Source organism: Myotis myotis, unplaced genomic scaffold, assembly GCF_014108235.1.
Source record: "Myotis myotis isolate mMyoMyo1 unplaced genomic scaffold, mMyoMyo1.p scaffold_m19_p_8, whole genome shotgun sequence".
Lineage (NCBI taxonomy): Eukaryota > Metazoa > Chordata > Mammalia > Chiroptera > Vespertilionidae > Myotis > Myotis myotis.
In genome coordinates, this window is record NW_023416390.1 from 11,042,664 (window position 1) to 11,064,502 (window position 21,839).

General features: G+C 37.6%; 1 protein-coding gene across 1 annotated transcript in view; it reads left to right on the plus strand.

The window, feature by feature from the left end:
* NBEAL1 (neurobeachin like 1) overlaps nucleotides 1-21,839 on the plus strand; it is a 114,753-nt gene that overhangs the window by 66,150 nt on the left and 26,764 nt on the right. Inside the window, exons 34-43 of the mRNA XM_036319816.1 lie at nucleotides 301-458; nucleotides 5,636-5,760; nucleotides 6,692-6,818; nucleotides 8,509-8,657; nucleotides 9,259-9,392; nucleotides 10,364-10,465; nucleotides 11,990-12,085; nucleotides 12,892-13,016; nucleotides 16,906-17,046; nucleotides 20,230-20,360. Coding sequence (XP_036175709.1) covers nucleotides 301-458; nucleotides 5,636-5,760; nucleotides 6,692-6,818; nucleotides 8,509-8,657; nucleotides 9,259-9,392; nucleotides 10,364-10,465; nucleotides 11,990-12,085; nucleotides 12,892-13,016; nucleotides 16,906-17,046; nucleotides 20,230-20,360 — 1,288 coding nt within the window. The remainder of the gene's footprint in view (nucleotides 1-300; nucleotides 459-5,635; nucleotides 5,761-6,691; nucleotides 6,819-8,508; nucleotides 8,658-9,258; nucleotides 9,393-10,363; nucleotides 10,466-11,989; nucleotides 12,086-12,891; nucleotides 13,017-16,905; nucleotides 17,047-20,229; nucleotides 20,361-21,839) is intronic.

Genomic DNA, 21,839 nt, shown 5'->3' on the forward strand with positions numbered 1-21,839 from the left:
ACAAAATGAAGGTGAAATAAATTAAAGAAGACCAAATAAAAATACATGTTTATTTCATAACATAGGTTCCTTGTTGGTTATTTTCTCAAGTTTAAAAAAACCCAAAATGGATTATGGCTAGAATCATATCATGCTTCATTAAAGTAAATTATTCCAAAAGAATAAGAAAATCCTGTTGATTACGAGCTTCTGTCTTTTGCTATCTGATTTTATTGGGTCAAATTTTTAAAGCTATGGCATTAAAATTTCAAATATACCTGTAAATATATGATTCAGTGGTATTATTTATTGCTCTTTCAGGAATTTTTTGTGGAGCCATTTAATCGAAAAGCACGCCAAGAGAACTTGAGGTATAATAATATGCTTAAACAACTTAACACTCAACAGTTAGCCACTCTGAGACGCTGGAAGACAATACAGATCTATCTTACATGTGAAAGGGGACCTTGGGCTGAAAGGTATGAATGTATACCACCTATTCAGTAACCTTTTTCTTTAGAACTCTGGTCTAGAACTTTTTAAGCCAATGGCCTCTCCAATCCAATTAAAAAAACGTTCAATTTATAAAAGAACGTGAGAGATGGGAGAACAGGGTATGCGTTTATTTATTTTTTTTTTTTTATTAATTGTGAAGTTATCATACGTCCTTTCTTTGGAATATGATGAATGATTGGTATTAGGCTTATAGTGTTTAAAGACCTGTAAAATGTTAATTCAATGATATTAAATGGGGGAAAAAAGATTCAAAATATATGGGATAACATCAAGATATGTAAAATGCAGTTTAAGACCAGAAAGAAACACACTCAACTGTTAACAGTGATGACCTCTGGAAAACAAACAATGGAGGAAAAAGATTGCTGCCAGAGGTTGCAGTCACAAGTCACAGCTGCACACGTGTAGGCATTTTAAAATCCAAGATAAAAAAGCATCTGAGTTCCTTATATATTTTGGATATTAATCACTTATCGGGCATATCATTTGCAACTTTCTTCTGCCATTCATTAAGTGGTTGTTCTGTTTTGTTGATGGTTTCTTAAGCTGTACAAAACTTTAGTTTGATATAGTCCCATTTTTTATTTTTGCTTTGTTTCCCTTGCCGAGGAGACTTACCCAGAAAGGTAGTGCTAAGAGCATTGGTCAAAGAGTTTACTGCCTATGTTTTTTCTAGGAGTTTTATGATTTTAGGTCTTATATTTAAGCCTTTAATACACTTTTAATTTATTTTTATATATGGTGTAAGAAAGTGGTTCAATTTCATTTTTTTGCATGTATCTGCCCAGTTTTCCCAACACTATTTATTGAAAAGACTGCCCATTGTATGTATGTCCTTACCATCTTTGTCATAGATTAATTGATCATATAAGCACATATTTACTTCTGGCTGTCTATCCTATTCCATTGGTCTATATATCTCTTTTTACACCAGTATGAAATGGTTTTGCTTATTGTAGCTTTATAGTTTGATATCAGGGAGAGTTATATCTTCCACTTTGTTCTGTCTCACAATTTATTTGGCCATTCGGGGTTTTGTGGTCCCATGTAAATTTTAGGGTTAGTTCTAATTCTGAGAAGAATACCATTGGTATTTTAATAGGGATTGCTTTGAATCTGTATATTGCTTGAAATATGTAATATTTAATATATATAAGCAGCTCATACAACATAACACCAAAAAAACCCCCAAACAATCCAATTAAAAAATGGGCAGAGGACCTGAAATAAACATTTCTCCAAAGAAAACATACAGATGGCCAACAGACATAGAAAAAGATGCTCAATATCACAGTCATCTGGAAAATGCAAATTAAAATCACAATGAGATATCATCTCACACTTGTTAGAATGGCTGTCATCAATAAATCAACAAATAACAAGTGCTGGTGAGGATGTGGAGAAAAGGGAGGATTTTATTTACATTATATCCTAGGGTATTTTCAGGTACCCCAGGCTATTACTGGGTCTAGTTTGCATGTGTGTCCCTGGATCTATTTGTTGGGGAAGGGATAGTGAGGAAGTAAGTGAATTATAATCTGGAGCTTTTGCTGAATCTTCTGGAAAGCTGAGTTCAGGCACTACCAAGGGGAATGATGGTTCTATCCCACAACAGGCTTCAGCTTATTTGTGGGTTGTGAGAGTTGCCTTGAGGATGCCAGCTACAGGGAACCCTGTTATTTTTGTCTCTCTAGCATCACTTCCTCCTCCTGGTACTAAAACCACTCCTTTTTGTGAGGAACCCACTCTGATATGGGCCCTCCCAACTCACCTCATCACAAAGGAGCCACTGACTCAAGTTGGGCAATTACTCTTCCCTGAGACTTTGCTGCTGGTGCTGTCAGGGAGGACTGTGTCTTTTGGGATCACTAAGCTAATAGAATGTCACCCATCATATGGAGAACCCAGTCTGTGAGGTGGGAGAATGATTCCTGGTGACAAACCTTCGCATTCATCCAGACCAAATGCACTCCTAGACTTGCAAGTTATGAGAGCTAATATATGTCTTAGGTGCTTATAAGCAATTTGATTTTTGTTTCATTTACTTATAACCAAAAATGTAAAATTGACCATTATACTGCAGTACCTGAAAGAGCTATCCTATAAAATCATAATATGCAAATTGACTGAACGGCGGAATGACCAGTGGGGGGGGGGGTTGAGGGGGCAGGGCGGGTGAGCAGGCGGTGCCAGGCCAGCCAAGGCGTGTAGCAGCAGGCAGAGGGAAGGGACGGCGATGGGGGGGAGGTGGCAGCGAGCAGCAGCGGCGAAATGTTGGGGGGCGGGGCCGCATCAGCCAGCACTGTCCCCTAATAGGCCACCCAGTCACCTCCTGCAGAGGGAGGCCAGTGGTGGCAGCAGCAGCAGCAGAGTGATGGGGGCGGTTCCTTCCCCTTATTGGTCCAGTCACCTCCCGCAGAAGGAGGCCAGACTGTTAGCAATACTTGCGTATTCCAGTTCTCTACAACCTTACCAGCGCTTGCAGTTTTCCGAGTTTTTAACACATTGTTTGCGGGTAGTTTTTATCACGCGCTAACAGGTGGCACGGGCCATTTTTGCTCATTTTTTGCGCAAATGGCAACGTTCAGTAAAATTACGTTAACTTTAGTTTACGTATTTATACGTTACCCGCATTCTACCGCTAGTCTATAAAAAGCGTATTAATACGTGTCCCGCGCTCTACTACACTGGTAGAACGTATAAATACGTAAAACGTATAAATACGTTTCCCGCATACAATGTGTTAATTATAACTGTCCAATTAGGTGTGAAGTGTGAGGCCTTATGATGTGATATTTACCTAATGACTAATGACAGTTGAGCATTTTTCATGTACTTGTTGGCCAGTTGTATATATCTTCTTTGGAGAAATCTCTATTCAAGTCCTTTGCTTTATTTTTTTATTGTATTGTTTGGCTTATTGTGCTTGAGTTGTAAGAGTTTTCTTTATAGGCTCAATAATAGACCCTTACTAGATGTACCAGAGGCCCTGTGCACGGATTCATACACCAGTGGGGTCCCTTGGCCTGGCCTGCGCCCTCTTGCAATTTGGGACCCCTTGAGGGATATCAGACTGCCAGTTTCAACTTAGTCCCCTCAGGCCAGGCCGAGGGACCCTACCAGTGCACAGCCAGGCCTCTGGTATACATATAAGATCTTTGGTTAATCTCTTCCTGCCCTCCCCACTCTCCTTTTCCCTCTGAGATTCATCAGTCTGTTCCATGTTTCCATGCCTGTGCATTGAGCATCTGCCCCCTGGTGGTCAGTGCATGACATAGCTACTGGTTGGATGATCGAACTGTTGCTTAGGTTTTTATATATAGACTAGGGGCCCGGTGCACGAAATTCGTGCACTGGGAGGAGGGGTGTCCCTCAGCCCAGCCTGCGCCCTCTCACATACTGGGAGCCCTCGTGGGATGTCCTAGTGATGGCTTAGGCCCGCTCCCTGCTCCCCTTGGGGAGTGGGCCTAAGCAGCAGTCTGGCCTCCCTTTGTGGGAGGCGACCGGGCTGATCAGAGGAAGGCACCAGCCCCATCACTCTGCTGCTGCAGCCACTGCCAGTCACCGCAGCGATCAAGGTTTTTTCATCAACATGGACTCCAGTCCCTTCACCATGAAAAAATGACAACTTTCTTTAGGCATTTTCAAGATGTGTCTTTCATATAATAATAATTTATTTTTTTTTATCCTCACCTAAGGATATGTTTCCATTGATTTTTAAAGAATGTGGAAGAGAAAGGGAAAGACAGAGAGAAACATCAAAGTGAGAGGAACACTTTGATTGGTTGCCTCCTGCATGAGCCCTGACCTGGGCCCCGGCCAGGAAGGAGCCTGCAACCTAGGTACATGCCCTTGGTCAGAATTGAACCCAGATCCTGTCATCGGCAGGCCAACGCATTATCCACCGAGCCAAACCGGCTAGGTCAGGATATGACATTTCTTAGCCCTCCAGCAGTGGACCTTCGTTTTTTTCGCCAGGAGTGTGGTGAAAAACCCTAGATCACCTTTTTGGATTCTTATTACCCAAGTTACTAAGAATATTACCAGTGGCATACAGGGAGCCTAACCAATGAGCAGTCAGAAAAGGTGTTTCCTCTGTAGTTCACACCAATCTCCATCTTGGCCCCCCTGATCACCGGCTCCGCCCTCGCCCATGCCTGATGCCTCAGCTAGAGGCATCGACCCCCATCACCCTCCAATCACCGAATTGGCCCCTTGCCCAGGCTTGACGCCTCCGCCAGAGGTGTCAGGCCTGGGCAGGGGATCCCTATCTTTCTCAGATCACTGGCTTCTGGGCGGCTTCTGGGGCCGGCCTGCAGCCCGACGGGCAGCAGGCAGGCGGCTTCTGGGGTCACACACGGGGGCCTGGATGGCAGCTCTCACGCTGGCAGCTGCGCTGTCCCACCCTGCCCACAGTATGCAAATTAGCCGCCATCTTTGTTGGCAGTTAATTTGCATATCATGCTGATTAGCCAATGGGAGGTATAGTGAAGGTACAGTCAATTAGCATGTTTGTCTATTAGATAGGATAATTTGTAAATATGTAGGCTATCTTTTCACTTTCTTGATAGTGGCCTTCAGTGCACAATGTTTTGAATTTTGAAGTCCAATTTGTCTGTTTCTTTTGTTGCTTGTGTTTTTGATGTCATAGCTAAGAAACCATTTCCAACTCTAAGGTCATGAAGATTTATCCCATCTTTTTTCTAAGAGTTTTAACTCATATTTAGATCTTTGATCTATTTGCAATTATAGTACTTTATTTTTAATAAAATTATTTTATTTTGAAAACTTTATTTGGAATAAATTTGTATAGCTAATTAAAAACTTCCATATAACCGTGAAAGAATTAAAACATTTCAAGTTATACATATGAAGATTTATGTTCAGATATTATTTCTGCTACCTATAAACCACATGGCATTTTAGGCACACACACAAAAAAATTAGCTTGCCTTAGATACCTCATATGTAAATTGTTGTTACGCATGCATTGGTTTTCTCTCGGTTGTTTTTGGATCAAATAAGTTAATGAATTTGAATGTTTTTATAAAATGGTGTTAAGCACATGTAAAGTACCTGATACTTTCTTATTCTATTTCAGTCTTTGTAACTTTATGTATTTACTTACGAATATTCATAGGAAACAAAATCCAATTCACTGGAAACTAGCTAATGTAGAAAATTATTCCCGTATGAGACTTAAGTTGGTGCCAAATTATAATTTCAAAACCCACGATGAAGCTAGTGCTTTGAGAGATAATCTAGGTGAGTTCCAGTGGCTATTTATTTATTTGTTGAAGATAGTAAGGGTGTTGATGGGGTTCGTTATTGTTTTTATTAATTGTTTATTCATGAAAGAAGGATGGTGTTTTAGAATTGACATTTAAGTGGTTATATATATTGAATTCTGTTACCGTTGGCCTAAATCTAACATGACTTTCTATTTAAATTGATTGTAATTTTTCAAACAAAAACATAATTTAAAACCATAAAATTATACTGTCATTCATGTGAAATGTGTTATCTCTAATATCCATTGTGGTACATTGAAACAGTGGTCCTTTCTCCTTAGTTTTGCTTACCAAGACTGATGCCAATGTTAAATATATCTAAAAGTCTTGGCAATGCTAGGCCTTTCTTTTGTAACGTGAATTATTACAGATTTCTAGATACTTAGAGTCTTAGATGGGCCAATGTCTTTTTCTTAAAAATGCATAGCCTTGCAGTGATTTGAAGCAGATTTAAAGCAAGCATGTCAAAGTCGTGGCTCGCGGGCTGCAAGTTTGACATACTTCCTTTAAAGATTCTATAATTCTTTAGGAAACCATACTTTCTAACCTTCTGACTTGGCATTTCTCCCTTTTGAAGAGAGGTCTGTGAAATACTCCAAAATATAGATTAAGAGTCATTGGCCAGTTGTGTGTATACATAACTACCTGTGTTCCGTTGTGTCCATTGTGTTCTTTTGTGTTCAATGACTAAGTTATAGATGAAATTAGTACCAATTTTTAAATTTTTTAAAAGTTGCCTTAATATATTGGTCAGTAGAGTTGATGCCATAAAATTAATCAAGAGAACTAAGTACCTTCTTTACTTGTAATGCACATTATCATATAATTAATAGTCAGAAGTTACAAAAGAGCTACAATATGATTTTTTTTACTTTGTGTTTAATAGATATTTTGTTTTTAAACAGGTGTCCAGCCCTCACAGCCTTCCAGTGATTCATTGCTTTTGGAAGTAGTGAAACAAGTAAAAGTTAGTGATATGGAGGAAGATAAGCTAGATCTTTCTGAAGAGGAAATAACAGCGAGAGTAAATATGTATGTATATGTATTTGAAATAACTTAAAATTGTTTTGTCCTAAGAAATGGGATTATAAAATTGTGGAAGATAACTTGCTTGAAATTTTAATACTATACACTTCCAGGGTCCAACAGTTAACGCTATATCAGCTGTTAGGAGTGTGTCAGTGTTAACTGAGATTATTGAGGAAGGCTTCTTAGAACTGGGATAACTTGAAGCTGGACCTTGAAATTAGAAAGTATTTGATTCGAATGATAATGAAAATATAATATACAATTTATGGTTTATAGCTAAAGCTGTGTTTAGATGAAAGGGTACAGCATGAAATATAACTCTTAAGCAAAAGGAAGAAATTATAAAGATAAAAGCAGATGCCAGCCGGCGTGGTTCAGTGGTTGAGCATTGACCTATGAACAAGATCATAGTTCGATTCCCGGTCAGGGCATATGCCCAGGTTGTGGGTTCGATCCCCAGTGTGGGCTGTGCAGAAGGCAGGCAATCAATGATTCTCTCTCATCATGAATGATGTTTTTCTCTCTCTCTCTCTTTCTCTCTTTCTCTCTCTTCCCCCCTTCCTCCCTCTCCCTCTCTCTTCCTCTCGGAAATCAATAAAAAAAATATTTTAAAAGATAAAAGCAGAAATTCATGGAAAAGAAAAAGCAAAAAGATAAAAGAAAACCAAAGTTGGTTATTTTTGTTGTTGTTGTCATCGTTTGTTGTTAATCCTCACCTGAGCATATTTTTCCATTGATTTTTAGAGATAGTGGAAGGAAGGGAGGGAAATAGAAACATCAATGTGAGAGAAATATTACTGATTGGTTGCCACCTGCACACACCCCAACCTGAGCCAGGGATTGCACCCCAAACCGGGGCAGGCATCAAGTGTGCAACCAAGGTATATGCCCTTGACAAGAATCCAACCTGAGACCCTTCGGTCCATGGGCCAACGCTCTATCCACTGAGCCAAATCAGTTAGGGCTAAAGCTTTTTATTAAAACACAGATAACAAAATAATAAACCTCTAGCCAGACTGGTTAGGAAAGAAAGAAAAACAACATAAATTATCAGCATCAGCAATGAAAGAGGAGATAATACTACAGATATTAAAATTATTAAAAAGAAATACTAATGACCAATAAATTTGTGAACTTATATGAAATGCATAAATTCTTAACAATGTATTTTGTGTAAATAAAAAATCATATTCAAATATAAATCTCATGTCTTATAAAATTAATATCCAATAGTTTTTTAATTATCTGCAAAAATATGCTTCATATTTAAATTATTTAAATATCGTCCAATATTCTCATTACCAGTTTCAAAAAAATATGTTTTACATTTTAATTGTATATGACCTATTAAAACAAAATTCAGTGAATCTTTAATACTACTGGCAGAAGTCAGTTTAAACATGCAGCAATACTGGTCATGTCATTTTAGTTATATTTGGGAGACATGAATTGGCCCACAGAATATATTGTGAATAAAGGATTACAACATTAGTGGTTTCATAAATTATTATTAGAAGTGCTAATTATGATGGATTCTTAAACTGTGAAATGAGACTTTCTAAGAGTAAATCAAACTTAGAGCATCATCATTATCATAGTATCACCTGACAAGAAACAAGATAATACTATGTACTGCTAATCTCCATATCTTACTTAGAGTGAAGTGAGTTTTGATTGATTTTTGTTTTTACAGTGATGAGAATAAAGAACAGGATCAAAAAGAAAAGTTGGTCTTCTCAGTAGACTGTGAACTCATTACAATAATTGACATAATTCCTGGCAGATTAGAAATCACTACTCAACACATTTACTTCTATGATGGCAGCATTGAAAAAGAAGATGGTGAGGAGTTCTGGGGGAATAATTTCTGTTGTTCAATATTAAGTATCCAGTTTATCAATCATTAATGTGAAAAGAGCAACCAAATGGGACTGTAATTATAATCTATCATGAAAAGGAGAATTGGAGAGTCATATGGGATTAAATTTATATTCAATGATGTATTGAAGGGAATGCTTTTGTTTTATCAGTGTTCTCAAAAGGTTTGGTTGAAGGGATTGCTATAAACTTAAGTTATAAAATACAGTATTAATTTTATTTGTATGTCCACTCATTCCTGTAGGCTTCTCACCTAATCCTTTATCTAAAAATAAAAGGATATTTAAATCTAAAATGTCAACATAAAGAGAGAAAAATGTTTCTGAGATATAATATTCAGAATTATTTTGTATTCTAATAGGAAGGAAGTACAATAGCTATAGCATTATAAAATAGTTTTAAGAGAAACAATTTAAATATCCAATAAATTAACAAATGGTGTTTTGATATAGAAATTGAATTTATTTTTCCTAAGTGCTACTTTTGTTGGGAACTAGGAGGTATTTTCTGCATAGCATGAGTAACTTTTTATGGTACTTAGTCACAAGATTCCTTCTGTTTTAAGGAGTAGGCTTTGATTTCAAGTGGCCTCATTCTCAAGTTCGAGAGATTCACCTGCGGCGTTATAACTTAAGGAGGTCAGCTATTGAGATTTTTCATGTTGACCAATCCAACTACTTTCTCAACTTCAAAAAAGAGGTATGTAAGATACTACCTTTTTGGGTGCCCCAAAGTATTAGCTTGAAATAATTTTCCAGTTAGTGAGCTATACTGAAACTTTGGAATCTATTCTTTCATCAAGTCAGAATGTTAGATGAAAAAGTATGTACAGGGTTGGGCAAAAGTAAGTTTACAGTTGTCCATGTGGAAAATAATAAATAATAATACAAAAATAAGCACTATGTTTTGCATACTCACAAATGTAAGCCTACTTTTGCCCCACCCTGTACTTTGGAGGCTAGGCAGTATGTGAATTTTTGTTGAGATTATGTTTGAGCATATAGGGTGCTTGTTTTCAGTTTTTATATATGGGTAAGTAGTGGAATGTTGAGTGTTAGCCAATACATAACTCACGGTATCCAATTGTGAAATAATATGGAATATAAATAACATGATTGGATTTATGCAATTAGGTTGGGTTCAAACTAAACAATAATGGGGCATGTATTTCGTCTGGAGAAAAGTAAATTCTTAAGCAGTGTAAATAATTAATAGATTACCACTGAAGCCAGGTTCCCTGGGTCTAAGTATCTGCTCCACCATTACTTGTGTAAACTTTGACATATTACTTGCCCCATCCTTTCTTCCCTCTGCCATTATCTTGGAGTCAGACTTGACATCACATTCTGACATCTGTCCCCTCCTTGCTAAGCTCTCTCTCCATTCTCTCTCACAGATGTCTCTCCTAATAAAATTGTTTCATGTTCAAGTCTGTCTTGGGGAGCAGTAGCTAGTGAGTAAAGTTTCTTTTGGGGATGATGAAAATATTTCAAAGTTAGATACTGCTGATGGATGCACAACTCAATGTACAAATAAGCCCACTGACTAGAATACTTAAATGGTGAATTTTATGGTATAGGAATTATCTCAATAAAGCTGTTACAAAAGCTTTAATAATCCTGGTTTGTCTTGATCAATTTTTAAGCTATAAAATGCTGTTTTTTCAATAGGTCAGAAACAAAGTATATAGCAGACTATTGTCATTTCATTCTCCAAATAGTTATGGAACTAGATCACCACAGGAGTTATTCAAAGCATCAGGATTGACACAGGTAGGAAATGGTGTTCATTTTACATCTCAGAGTTTTGCATAAAAGTAAAACTTTCTTCTTCTGATTATTTTATTTTGATTATTATAACTGCTGTTCTTTCATTCAGGTTGATCTTTTGAATTATCTTTGAATCTTTGTTTCCCTCACACATACAGTGCCCTGTCTTTCAGCTCTCATATTACTCAGTTTATAAGCATGTCTTATGAATTCTTTTATTCTTTTACTAATTTTCTCTTTTTAAAAAATATGTTTTTTCCTTAATAATAAAAGTAATCCAGGTATGAGGTAAAAAATGGGGAAATATAAAAGGCATCATGGAAAAAAGGTTTAAAAAAAAAAAGCATCATTCTTTTGACAGCCAAAGCTAATGCTTTTGTGTATTTTACCCTCACCTATATCCTAACATCTCTTTAATTTGTACTGCCAAAATCCAAGGAAAGGCCATTGTTTTTTGCAGTCCAGAACTGTTAGTAGTTTCCTAATTAGGGTCTCTGACCCTGGCTCTCTCCATCCACATGTGCATTAATAGGTTATTTTATTTTTCAATTACAGTTGGTATTTAGTATTATTTTATATTGGGTTCAGGTGTACAGCATAGTGGTTAAACAAATATATAATTTAGAAAGTGATCCCACTAATAATTCTAGTACTCACCTGACACCATATATAATTTTTACAGTATTATTGACCATATTTTCTATATTGTACTTTAATCATAATCTTAAGTGTTGTTCAAAAAGCCGTCAGCCATTTCTTTTTTGTTGCTTATGGAATAAGCTTTATGTAATAAAAGACAGTCTCTGTTTTCTGTGGAATAAACTTTATTAATTGAATTACTGATTTCTCAAATTGGCACTTAAAAACAATTATAGTTGGGCTTTTAATAAAATCTGTATACATAGATTAATTTCTCACCGTTTCCCATAAGTTACATACATACCTTGAATGTTAGTCTGTCAGCAAAATTCTCTAGCATACCCACACTGTGTAGAGTAATTGTAGCAGGCTAGGTGCAATAAGGTAGTAAAAGAAAAAAAATACGATTGTCTTTCTTCAGAAAATTTTGTATCCAGTGTGTAGCAAAATCCTTCTACCATTGCTCTATAAAGACAGTTTTCTGAGGTTAATGTAATGCTCATATAAAATTTGTAGATCATTCTAGTACATTAAGGTAATTTTTAAAAATATGCACATATGAAAATTTCATTTATAACAAAATTTTAAAATTTAAAGGTAACCAATAAAATATTTAATTGAAATACAGAATTTGTATGAAGACTTTTTAGATTGAAGTATAAAATTTATGTGAAAGTTTCTGTTCCTTTTCTAGAGGCCACTTTTAAAAAGGAAGTGAATTTAGAAAAAAATACTGATTTTATGTATCTATTTAGCCTTTTTTGAAACCCCATTCCTGTTATCAGAAATATGATAGAGATGAGAAAAAAAAGATTGTTAGTAATCAGTAATAGTTACTAATTTCTAAGACACATGGATTAATTTTGTCTTTTTTTTTGTGCTGTCTAGAAATGGGTGAATAGAGAGATATCAAATTTTGACTACCTCATTCAAATAAATACAATGGCAGGGCGAACCTATAATGACCTTGCACAGTATCCCGTGGTAAGTTTTATATAAATATGGAATTGCCTTTCAGTTTTATAGTATACAAAATACATGCGTATGACAGTTATTTTTTATTTTTAAAAAAATTTAAAATGTTTGCCTTTCTGTAAATTTTCTAACCTACTATTTTAAGAATTACATAACCATCCTATCTATTAAAGAGGTAATATGCAAATTGACCATCACTCCAGCGCAAGATGGCCGCCCCCATGTGGACACAAGATGGCCACCACAAGATGGCCGCAGGGGAGGGCAGTTGGGAGGGACCAGGCCTGAAAAGGAAGGCAGTTGGGGGCAATAAGGCCTGCAGGGGAGGGCAGTTAGGGGTAACCAGGCCTCCAGGGGAGGGCAGTTAGAGGCAATCGGGCCAGCAGGGGAGCAGTTAGGCATTGATCAGGCTGGCAGGGGAGTGGTTAGGGGCAATCAGGCAGGCAGGCAGGTGAGCAGTTGGGAGCCAGCAGTCCTGGATTGTGAGAGGGATGTACCAGATTGGAGAGGGTGCAGGCTGGGCTGAGGGACACCCCCCCTCCCCCCACTCTGCACGAATTTCATGTACCAGGGCTCTAGTAACAAATAATTGAAATATAGAGGCCTTTTTTTCTTTTGCTTCATTGAAAATATCCCAGTGGAATTATAGGAAATAATACTTCCGGTTATTGAAATAAAGATGAATAAACATTTGCAGTAGGTAAAGTACTTTTAAAGACTATTCTTTTTTGCTGTTAGATAAGCATTTGATGTTAAATATGGGGATAGTAGCTTCTCTAGGAAGGGATGTCTAAATTGTAAATTGTGTTTCTTAGTTCCCCTGGATTTTACAAGATTATACTTCAGAAGAGTTGGACTTTAATAACCCATCTGCATTTCGAGATCTTTCCAAACCAATTGGGGTAGTTAATGATAAAAATGCCAAAGTCATGCGAGAAAAGTAAGTGCCTTTTATCATTTTGAAAGATACCCATGGGTTGTTTGAATTTGCGTTTATTTCTATGGCCAACCAAGTGTTACTCTGTTTAAATGCACAACTACTTTTGCTAGTCAGTCTGATAATTCCTTCAATAAGTTTTCTTGAAAATGTATCAGTTGTCCTTTAAGTATCTTAACTATAGGCTATTTTCCTTTGCCAGATTTAAATTAATATTACTTGTAATTTCTTTTCACCTTGTAGTAAGTTTGTACAGAAGCATAATAAGTGCTTGAAATTTTTCTTCCAAGGTATTGTAGACTTAACTTGCTAATCTAACATGTCAAAATATCCATCTAAGGTAATATTTTAGTAGATATGAAATTAATACTATCCTGTTATTCACAAATATTGTGAGTGAAGAACAGTGAAATGTGTGGACATTTTAAAAGTGCCATTTTAGTTAGAAAATATTTTATAATTTTATATATTTACTAGAGGCCTGGTGCACAAAAATTTGTGCACTTGGGAGGAGGGGGGGGTCCCTCAGCCCGGCCTGTGCCCTCTCGCAGTCTGGGACCCCTCGGGAGATAATGACCTGCTGGCTTAGGCCTGCTCCCAGGTGGCAGAGGGCAGGCCCAATCCCTAGGTGCAGCCCCTGGTCAGGCTCAGAGCAGGGCTGATTGGGGAGTTGGGGCGCCGCCCCTGTCATGCACAGAGCAGGGCGAATCCGGAGGTTGCGATGCCACCCTCAGTCATGCTCAGGGTAGGGCTGATTGGGGGGTTGGGGCACCGCCCCCTGTTTCACTTAAGGCAGGGTCGATGGGCAGGTTGTGGCGCCACCTCCTGTCATGCACAGAGCAGGGCCAATCAGGGGGTTGGGGCATTTCCCCCTGTCACTCACAGAGCAGGGCCCATCAGGGGGGTTGGGGCTCCGTACCCTGTCACACACAGAGCAGGGTCGATCAGGGGATTGGGGAGCTCCCCCTGTCACGTACAGAGCAGGGCCGATCAGGGGGTTGGGGAGCTCTCCCCATCACTCACAGAGTAGGGCCGATAGGGGAGTTGGGGCACCGCCCCCTGTCACACACAGAGCAGGGTGGATCAGGGGGTTGGGGCGCCGCACCGTCACACTCAGGGCAGGGCCGATGGGGAGGTTATGGCTCTATCCCGTCACACACAGAGCAGGGCCCGTGGGGGTGGGGGGGTTGGGGCGCCGCACCCTGTCACACACAGAGCCGCAGGGCAATCGGGGTTGGGGAGCTCCCCCCTATCAGGCACAGAGCAGGGCTGATCTGGGGGTTGGGGCGCCTTCCCCTGTCACGAACAGAGCAGGGCGGATAGGGAGGTTGTGGCCCCGCCCCGTCACACACAGAGCCGCAGGGTGATCAGGGATTTTGGGCGCTGCCCCCTGTCACACTGATCCCAGTGCTGGGAGGCATATTACCCTTTTACTACATAGATAGAGGCCTGGGGGCCGGCTGGTTTGCCCTGAAGGGTGTCCTGGATCAGGGTGGGGGTCCCCACTGGGGTGCCTGGCCAGCCTGGATGAGGGGATGATGGCTGTTTGTAGCTGGTCACACCCCCTTCAGGGTCGGGGTCCCCACTGGGGTGCCTGGCCGGTCTGGGTGAGGGGCTGAGGGCTATTTTCTAGCTGGCGGGTGACTGAAGCGCCCAACCGCTCCTTTTTTTCTTTTTTTTTCTTTTTTATTCTGGGCCAGCTTTAGCTCTGAGGCTCCAGCTCTTAGGCCTCCACTGCTGAAAGCAGGTTTCTGGCCTTTGTTTACCTTCTGTATTTGAAACAATGTTGCGATCCTGCTGGCTGAAGCCCAACCACTAAAGCAGGTTTCTGGGGTTTTGTTTAGCTTCTATATTTGTAACATAGTTGCTTAGAGTTGTAGCTCAGAGGCCGGCAGCCGCAGGCGGGGAACGTTGGAGTCCTCTGTCACTGAAGCAAGGAAGCCTCATGTTAGTTTCAAGCTGCCTGGCTGCCAGCTGCCATCTTGGCTGGCAGTTAATTTGCATATTGCCCTGATTAGCCAATGGGAAGGGTAGCGGTTGTACGCTAATTACCATGTTTCTCTTTTATTAGATAGGACTAGAGGCGTGGTGCACAAAATTCATGCACTCGGGTTGCGGTGGGGGAGGGGGGATCCCTCAGCCTGGGCTGTGCTTTCTTGCAGTCCGGGACTGCTCAGGGGATGTCCAACTGCCAGCTTGCAATCTGGGATCCCTCGCTCCTTACCGCTCGGCTCACTGCTCCTTAGTACTGCGGCGGAGAGGCTCCTGCCACTGCGCTTGCCAGCCATGAGCCCAGCTTCTGGCTGAGCGGCTGCTCCCCCGTGGGAGTGCACTGACCACTAGGGGGAAGCTCCCGCATTGAGCATCTGCCCCTGGTGGTCAGTGCATATCAGAGCAACCGGTTATTCTGCCGTATCAGTCGCTTAGGCTTTTGTTTATATAGATTATGTAGATGATCTACCCTATAAATGTCTCAGGTTTTTTTTTTCAAAGTCACCTGCAGACAAGTAAAAGTAATTATTTTCATTCCCTTTTTCTCCATGTGAACTTGTGAATGACTTGTCAGTTATGACTTCTAATAATAAGGACAGAACTGTTTTGCCAACAAACTTACTTGTAGATTTATTTGGGTACAGATTTCTTTCTTTATTCTTTTTATTTATAAATCTTAAGACTTTTTGTAGTGTTTAATATTTGATTTGATTTGATTTACTAGTGGAATTTGGCAGTGTATGTATTACCTTACTGCTATTAGTCAAACATTTTTTTCTGACAATAATAAAATACAAGGTTTATTTTTAACACTATGCCACAGGAAATACTTAGCATATAAATAACTTATTGATAATTGAAGGTACAAGTTATTTTAAATTTCAATAGTATATTTTTTTTTGCATAGTTACAAATGACTTTGACCTGAAAACTTTTTTTTATTCCCCTGAATAATAATGATTTCAATATAAAAGAAAATGGCTTCAGCTTGAGGAACTTATTAGTATTTTGGTTGAAAAATTTGTGTCTGTTGCTTCAAAAAAACTGTTCACTCATATTTAAATTTTATACCCACTGATTCAGATATCACCATTCAAACTATTCAAAACAATTACACCTATAAGTATCAGTGATAGTGCTTGCAGAATCACTATATGTCCTTCTATAATGATCTGGTTGAGGCCTTCCTACCGTCCACTATTTCCTTCATTTTTTCTTTTAGACTTTTAGGCATTCATTTTTATAGTTCTTGACTGATTCTCCATATGTTTCTTCTATTATCTTGGCCACAATAGAATGTCTAATTATCACATTGCTTACAATAGCAAAAAAACAAACAAACAACCTAAATATCTAAAAGTAAGAAATAGTTATAAATTATCATATATCCATACATGTACCTGTTATAAATACCACGTACCTATGAAAGATAGACTATTTAGTCATTTGGAAAGATGTTAATAGAAAACTGTTAAATGATAAGTTATAAACAATATATTATGTATAGGACTTTTATGTTAAAGTATAGTTGTGTATTAACTTATACATTAAGGATTGACTGATACTCACAAAAAATGTTCATATAATAGCTGATTTTAAGCTTGGGTTTTTTGTTTTTTTTAATCTCTGTGTTTTCTCATTTATCTACAGTGAACATGTATTATTGCATAATACAGAACTGTTCCAGAATTCAGTATTAGTAATATTTCATTGTTCAGAAAAAAGTATTACTGAATAAATTTTTTTTCTGTTTATTAAATGGTGTGATGATATGAGTACATACATCATGGAACATTAATAAGAATTTCTTAAAAACTGTTTTCAACAATGCAATACAACCTTATGTCCTAATTTAATTTTATTGTTGTGGCCACAAAACTTTAATTTCTTTTTTTTTTAGATATGAAAATTTTGAGGATCCTATGGGAACTATTGATAAATTTCATTATGGTACTCACTATTCAAATTCTGCCGGGGTTATGCACTATCTTATTCGTACAGAACCATTCACTACCCTCCACATCCAGCTTCAAAGTGGAAGGTATGTTTTGGGTAAATACACTATTTCCTTAAGACTACACGTTATTGTTAAAAGCTCTTTGCCTTCCTGTCACGTACTGTATAATAGGGCCATGTCTTTTTTATTCTTCTCTATTAGGTTTTGATTCATGTAGCTTCTAGATCAGCTGTGGGCAAACTACGGCCCGCGGGCCGGATCCTGCCCGTTTGAAATGAATAAAACTAAAAAAAAAAAAAGACCGTACCCTTTTATGTAATGATGTTTACTTTGAATTTATATTAGTTCACACAGACACTCCATCCATGCTTTTGTTCCGGCCCTCCGGTCCAGTTTAAGAACCCATTGTGGCCCTCGACTCAAAAAGTTTGCCCACCCCTACTCTAGAATAATAGCCAAAGTAGTTTGAGAATGGGTAACTCCAGGTGACTTACACAAATGACTTTTAAGGAGAATTTCTTTTTTTTTACTATTACCCAGTGCACCTTTGTGATTCTTACCATAGATTTACTAAAGATTTAGAGTTAGAACTGATTTAGGGCTAGATCCAAATCATCTACCAGAGATTAAAACCTAGCCAATGCCCACATAGTCCTCCTAAAATTATTAATTAATCAAGAGAAATAAAAAGAAGGAGGACTAAAGCGCTCCTACATCATCAGTAGCAGCTCAAAGGGGTCTGTATGCCATTGTCTTATATTACCCGTTAGTTTTAAAATGTATCTATGTTACACATTTTCCTAATGATCCTGAAGAAACAAACTTCTTCATGTGTCTTCACTTCCTCAGTGTATCCCCCAGTTAGTTCTCTCCTGATTCACATCTCTCCTGATTCCATGTCGCCGTATTCTTTAACATTACCATTGGCCTTTCCTACCCAATTAAGAGCTATGTAACCATTGCCTATTCTACTGTCTTTACATGTAAGTTTTATTTCTCAAAATTAACCCTGGTCCCTTATTTCCAATTTTAGTACATTAAGCCTTAGTTTTTAGGATGAGAACTCTGTTCTCAAGATCACTACAAACCTCCAAATGTTACATTTATAATGGTAAGCAAGTAATTTCCCCTCCAGTAAACTGTGTTTTTTTTCCAGCTTTTAATTTTATGAATAAATTATTTTTTACAAAGCTTCGAAAATAGATTCTGTTTTTGCTTCAAAGGACACCATTAAGAAAGTGAAAAGATAGGCCATTTAGTGGGAGAAAATATTTGCAAACTGTATATCTGATAAGGAACTTGTAACTAGAATATACTAGTATAGAAAACCCATACAACACAATAATAAAAAGACAACCCAATTAACTACTGGACACAAATGATCTGAATAGACATTTTTCCAAGGAAGATATGCAAATGAACATGAAAAGATACACAACATCATCAGTCATCAGGGAAATTTAAATCAAAACCAAATTGAGATATCACAAGGATGGCTGTAATCAAGACAGAGAATACCTAGTGTCAATTAGCATGCTGAGAAATTGGAACTCTTATGTACTACTGGTGGGAATGTAAAATTATGCGGTCCCTGTGGAAAACGGTCTTTAAAGGGTTAAACATAGAATTGCTATATGACCTAGCAGTTCTACTCCTAATTATCTCAAGATAATTGAAAACATATGTTTATGCAAAAACTTGTAGACAAATGTACATAGCAACATTACTCATAATAGCCCAAAATGGAAACATCCAAATGTCGATCAACTGGTAAAGGAATATATAAAATGTGGTATATCCATAAATGGAATATTATTTGGCCATGAGTGAATAAAAGGAATGAAAGCTTGATGCATACTATGACATGGATGAACCATAAAAACTGTATGCTAAATGAAATAAGCCAGACACAAAGGCACATCTTGTATGGTTTATATGAGATGTCTAAAATAGGCAAATTCATAGAGACAGAGAGTAGATTAGTGGGTAGATGTAGGGTGATTGAAGAGTGACTGCTAGTAGATACAGGTTTCTTTTTGGAGTGATTGTGGTGGTGGACGCACAACTCTGTGAATATACCAAAAACCATAAACCATTGAATTTTCTACTTAAGAAGAGTGCATTATATGTTAATTACATCTCAATAAAGCTGTTCTCTCCCACACAAACAAAAAGATTCTACCATTAAAACTGTACCTCTCCTTAAGTTTGGATACACCATCATTAGACTTATTAATGACCCAATCATTGACAATAATTAAATTCAGAGTTCTGCTAAGTTTAGCTTAGCCTCAATCCATGATTGTTAAGCATAAAAAGAGTCAAATTAGTCATCAGTGTCACTTATTAAGTCATTATTTAATAAATCCAGGAAAACAATATTAAAGTTGATGAAACAGAAGGAGGTTACACTTTTTGTAATTAGAGAGAGCATAATAAAATTGTAGCATGGCCACTTGGGTTTCTTTCAACTACCATAGAGCCATGATGGAACTTAAAAATAATGTTAATATTAGATAATAGTATATATAAGAGCTGTTTTCCTAAATCACCCTCTGGTTTTTAGTAGAAGAGCTTGTAAAGCTATTTATGTATCAAGGGCTAAGTCAGCAGCATTCTGATAGATCTATTAACCACATATATTAATACTATAATACTTTGATATTTAAACTGTAATTTAAAAATATCCAAATAATATTTATTCACTTTCTGTAATAGGTTTTACTCAGCAAAAATTATGCCTTTTTCAAAGGGATTAAGAAGTACAAATGGGTAGTTATATAATAGACATGGGGACATGAAGTATAGCAAATATAGTCAGTGATGCTTGTGGTGACTATGTATGGTGCCAGCCAGGTGCTGGGATAACAGGGAGCATTTTCAATATATGATTGTCTGACCACTAAGCTGTACACATGAAACTGGTACAAAGTTGTATTGAATGTAAACTGTAATTTTAAAAAAGTGCCATTTTTAAGGTGTCTTAGGTTTATATTTAATCTAATTCTAAAAATTTCCCATTGTGATTGGGTTTTCATCTATTTTAACTAAGATGATACTAGTGATGACTATGGTAGTATTTAGTTCCTTATAACAGAGTATGGCAGTCATAAGAAGGAGAGCAAATTGTGTTTTTAGACTTAACGGAGAAATGTTAAGAAAAGAGAAGCTAATCATTAGGAAATGCTTAAAGGGAGGTTAAGGGTTTGTTTCATGCCTGTTGTTCTCATTCAGCATTGACCTTTCTCTTTCACTCTCCGCGTGCAGGTTTGATTGTGCAGATCGACAATTCCATTCCATCCCTGCTACCTGGCAGGCTCTCATGGACAATCCAAATGATGTGAAGGAACTGATTCCTGAATTCTTCTATTTCCCAGAGTTCTTGGAAAATCAAAATCGTAAGAAATAGGAGATTAAAAATTTGACTATAATATTTTAGATCCCAATGGAGGATCCTGAAAAATATTTTTCAGAATATCTTTGTGATGTTCTATTGATTAGTTAAGATGCATTCTGCCTGTGTATTATTCAGTGACAGGGCTTACTGATGCCAGGGTACTTGTCTTACCTTCCAGGGAAGGGCTACAGTAAAGTAAGATAAATGAGTAAAATTTGAATTAATAAGAGATTTTTGTCAGAGTACAGTTTTTATTAGAGAAGCAAAAATGACCATATGCTATTTCAGCCATATAGCAATTTGGTTAAACATGTTTGAGTTAGATAAAATGAGGATTTAGACCAGGGATCAGCAAACTATAGCCCATAGGCCAAATCCATGGGCAAATGTATGTGTTTATAAATAAAATTTTGTTGGAACACAGCCAGCCAATTCATTTATATATACAGACTGTGGCTGCTTTCACAGTAAAAGAGCAGATTTGAGTAGTTGCAACAGAGGCCGTAGGGATCACAAAGCCAAAAATATTTATTATTTGATCCTTTATTTAAAAGGTTTTCTGATTCCTGATTTAGAGCAGAAGACAGGAGGCAAACTGAAAAGAATGATGGCATTAGTTGTCACAATATTTGAAAAATCAGTATGTTTTTGAAGGAGAGAATCACGGAGCTAAATACAGTCGTTTAAAATATCCAAATATTTATTCTATGATGTAGTTTTAGATTTAGTTTAAGCACAGATAAGGAAATGAGCAAGATTGTTACTACTGTTGTTCTTTCAGGAAATTTCACAGTGTCAAAGAACCATCACCAACTTCTTTTTCCTAGCATGCAATGTTAATGTTTGACCCTTTGCTTGCACAGTGGAATTATCTGTCAGGCCAGGGAGAACATACTCAGGGCCTCATGTCCTTGGTCATGCACATTGCGACAGGTGTTTGGAGGCAGGGCATCTGATTCTCAGTAAAGCAATTAGAATTGGTCACTTTAAGAAAATCAAGTGAATCTGTTAATTGAGTCTGATCCTATAAATTCTTAGTCAGTCATAGGACTGGAGTCTCCTAAAGCAGAGTATCTGGGATAGGTGGGATGAGCAGATTAAATCTGAATGAAGAATTTAAACTCTTCTTAGTTTGATAATTTCTAACATTCACCAGAGCCATTTCTAACTATACATTGCCTTCTTTGTTTGAAATGAGCTGGTTGGGAGAAAGCAAAGTATATTAGTTAGAATGCCAACAACCATTAGTTTTATATTAGCGTTACATTAGTAAAACAAATATTGGTAAAAAAACAACTCATAATTGTGTGATTCAGAACATTTTAGTGTTTTCCCTCATAAAAACCCCGAGGTATGGTAGTTTCAAGTGGCTTAACAATATCATCCAAGCAAAGTTCTTTCTGTATTTCACTCTGCTATTCTTTGTCCTTGGCTAGTTCCTCTCATGGTTACAAATGACTAAAGCAGTTATAGGTATCAT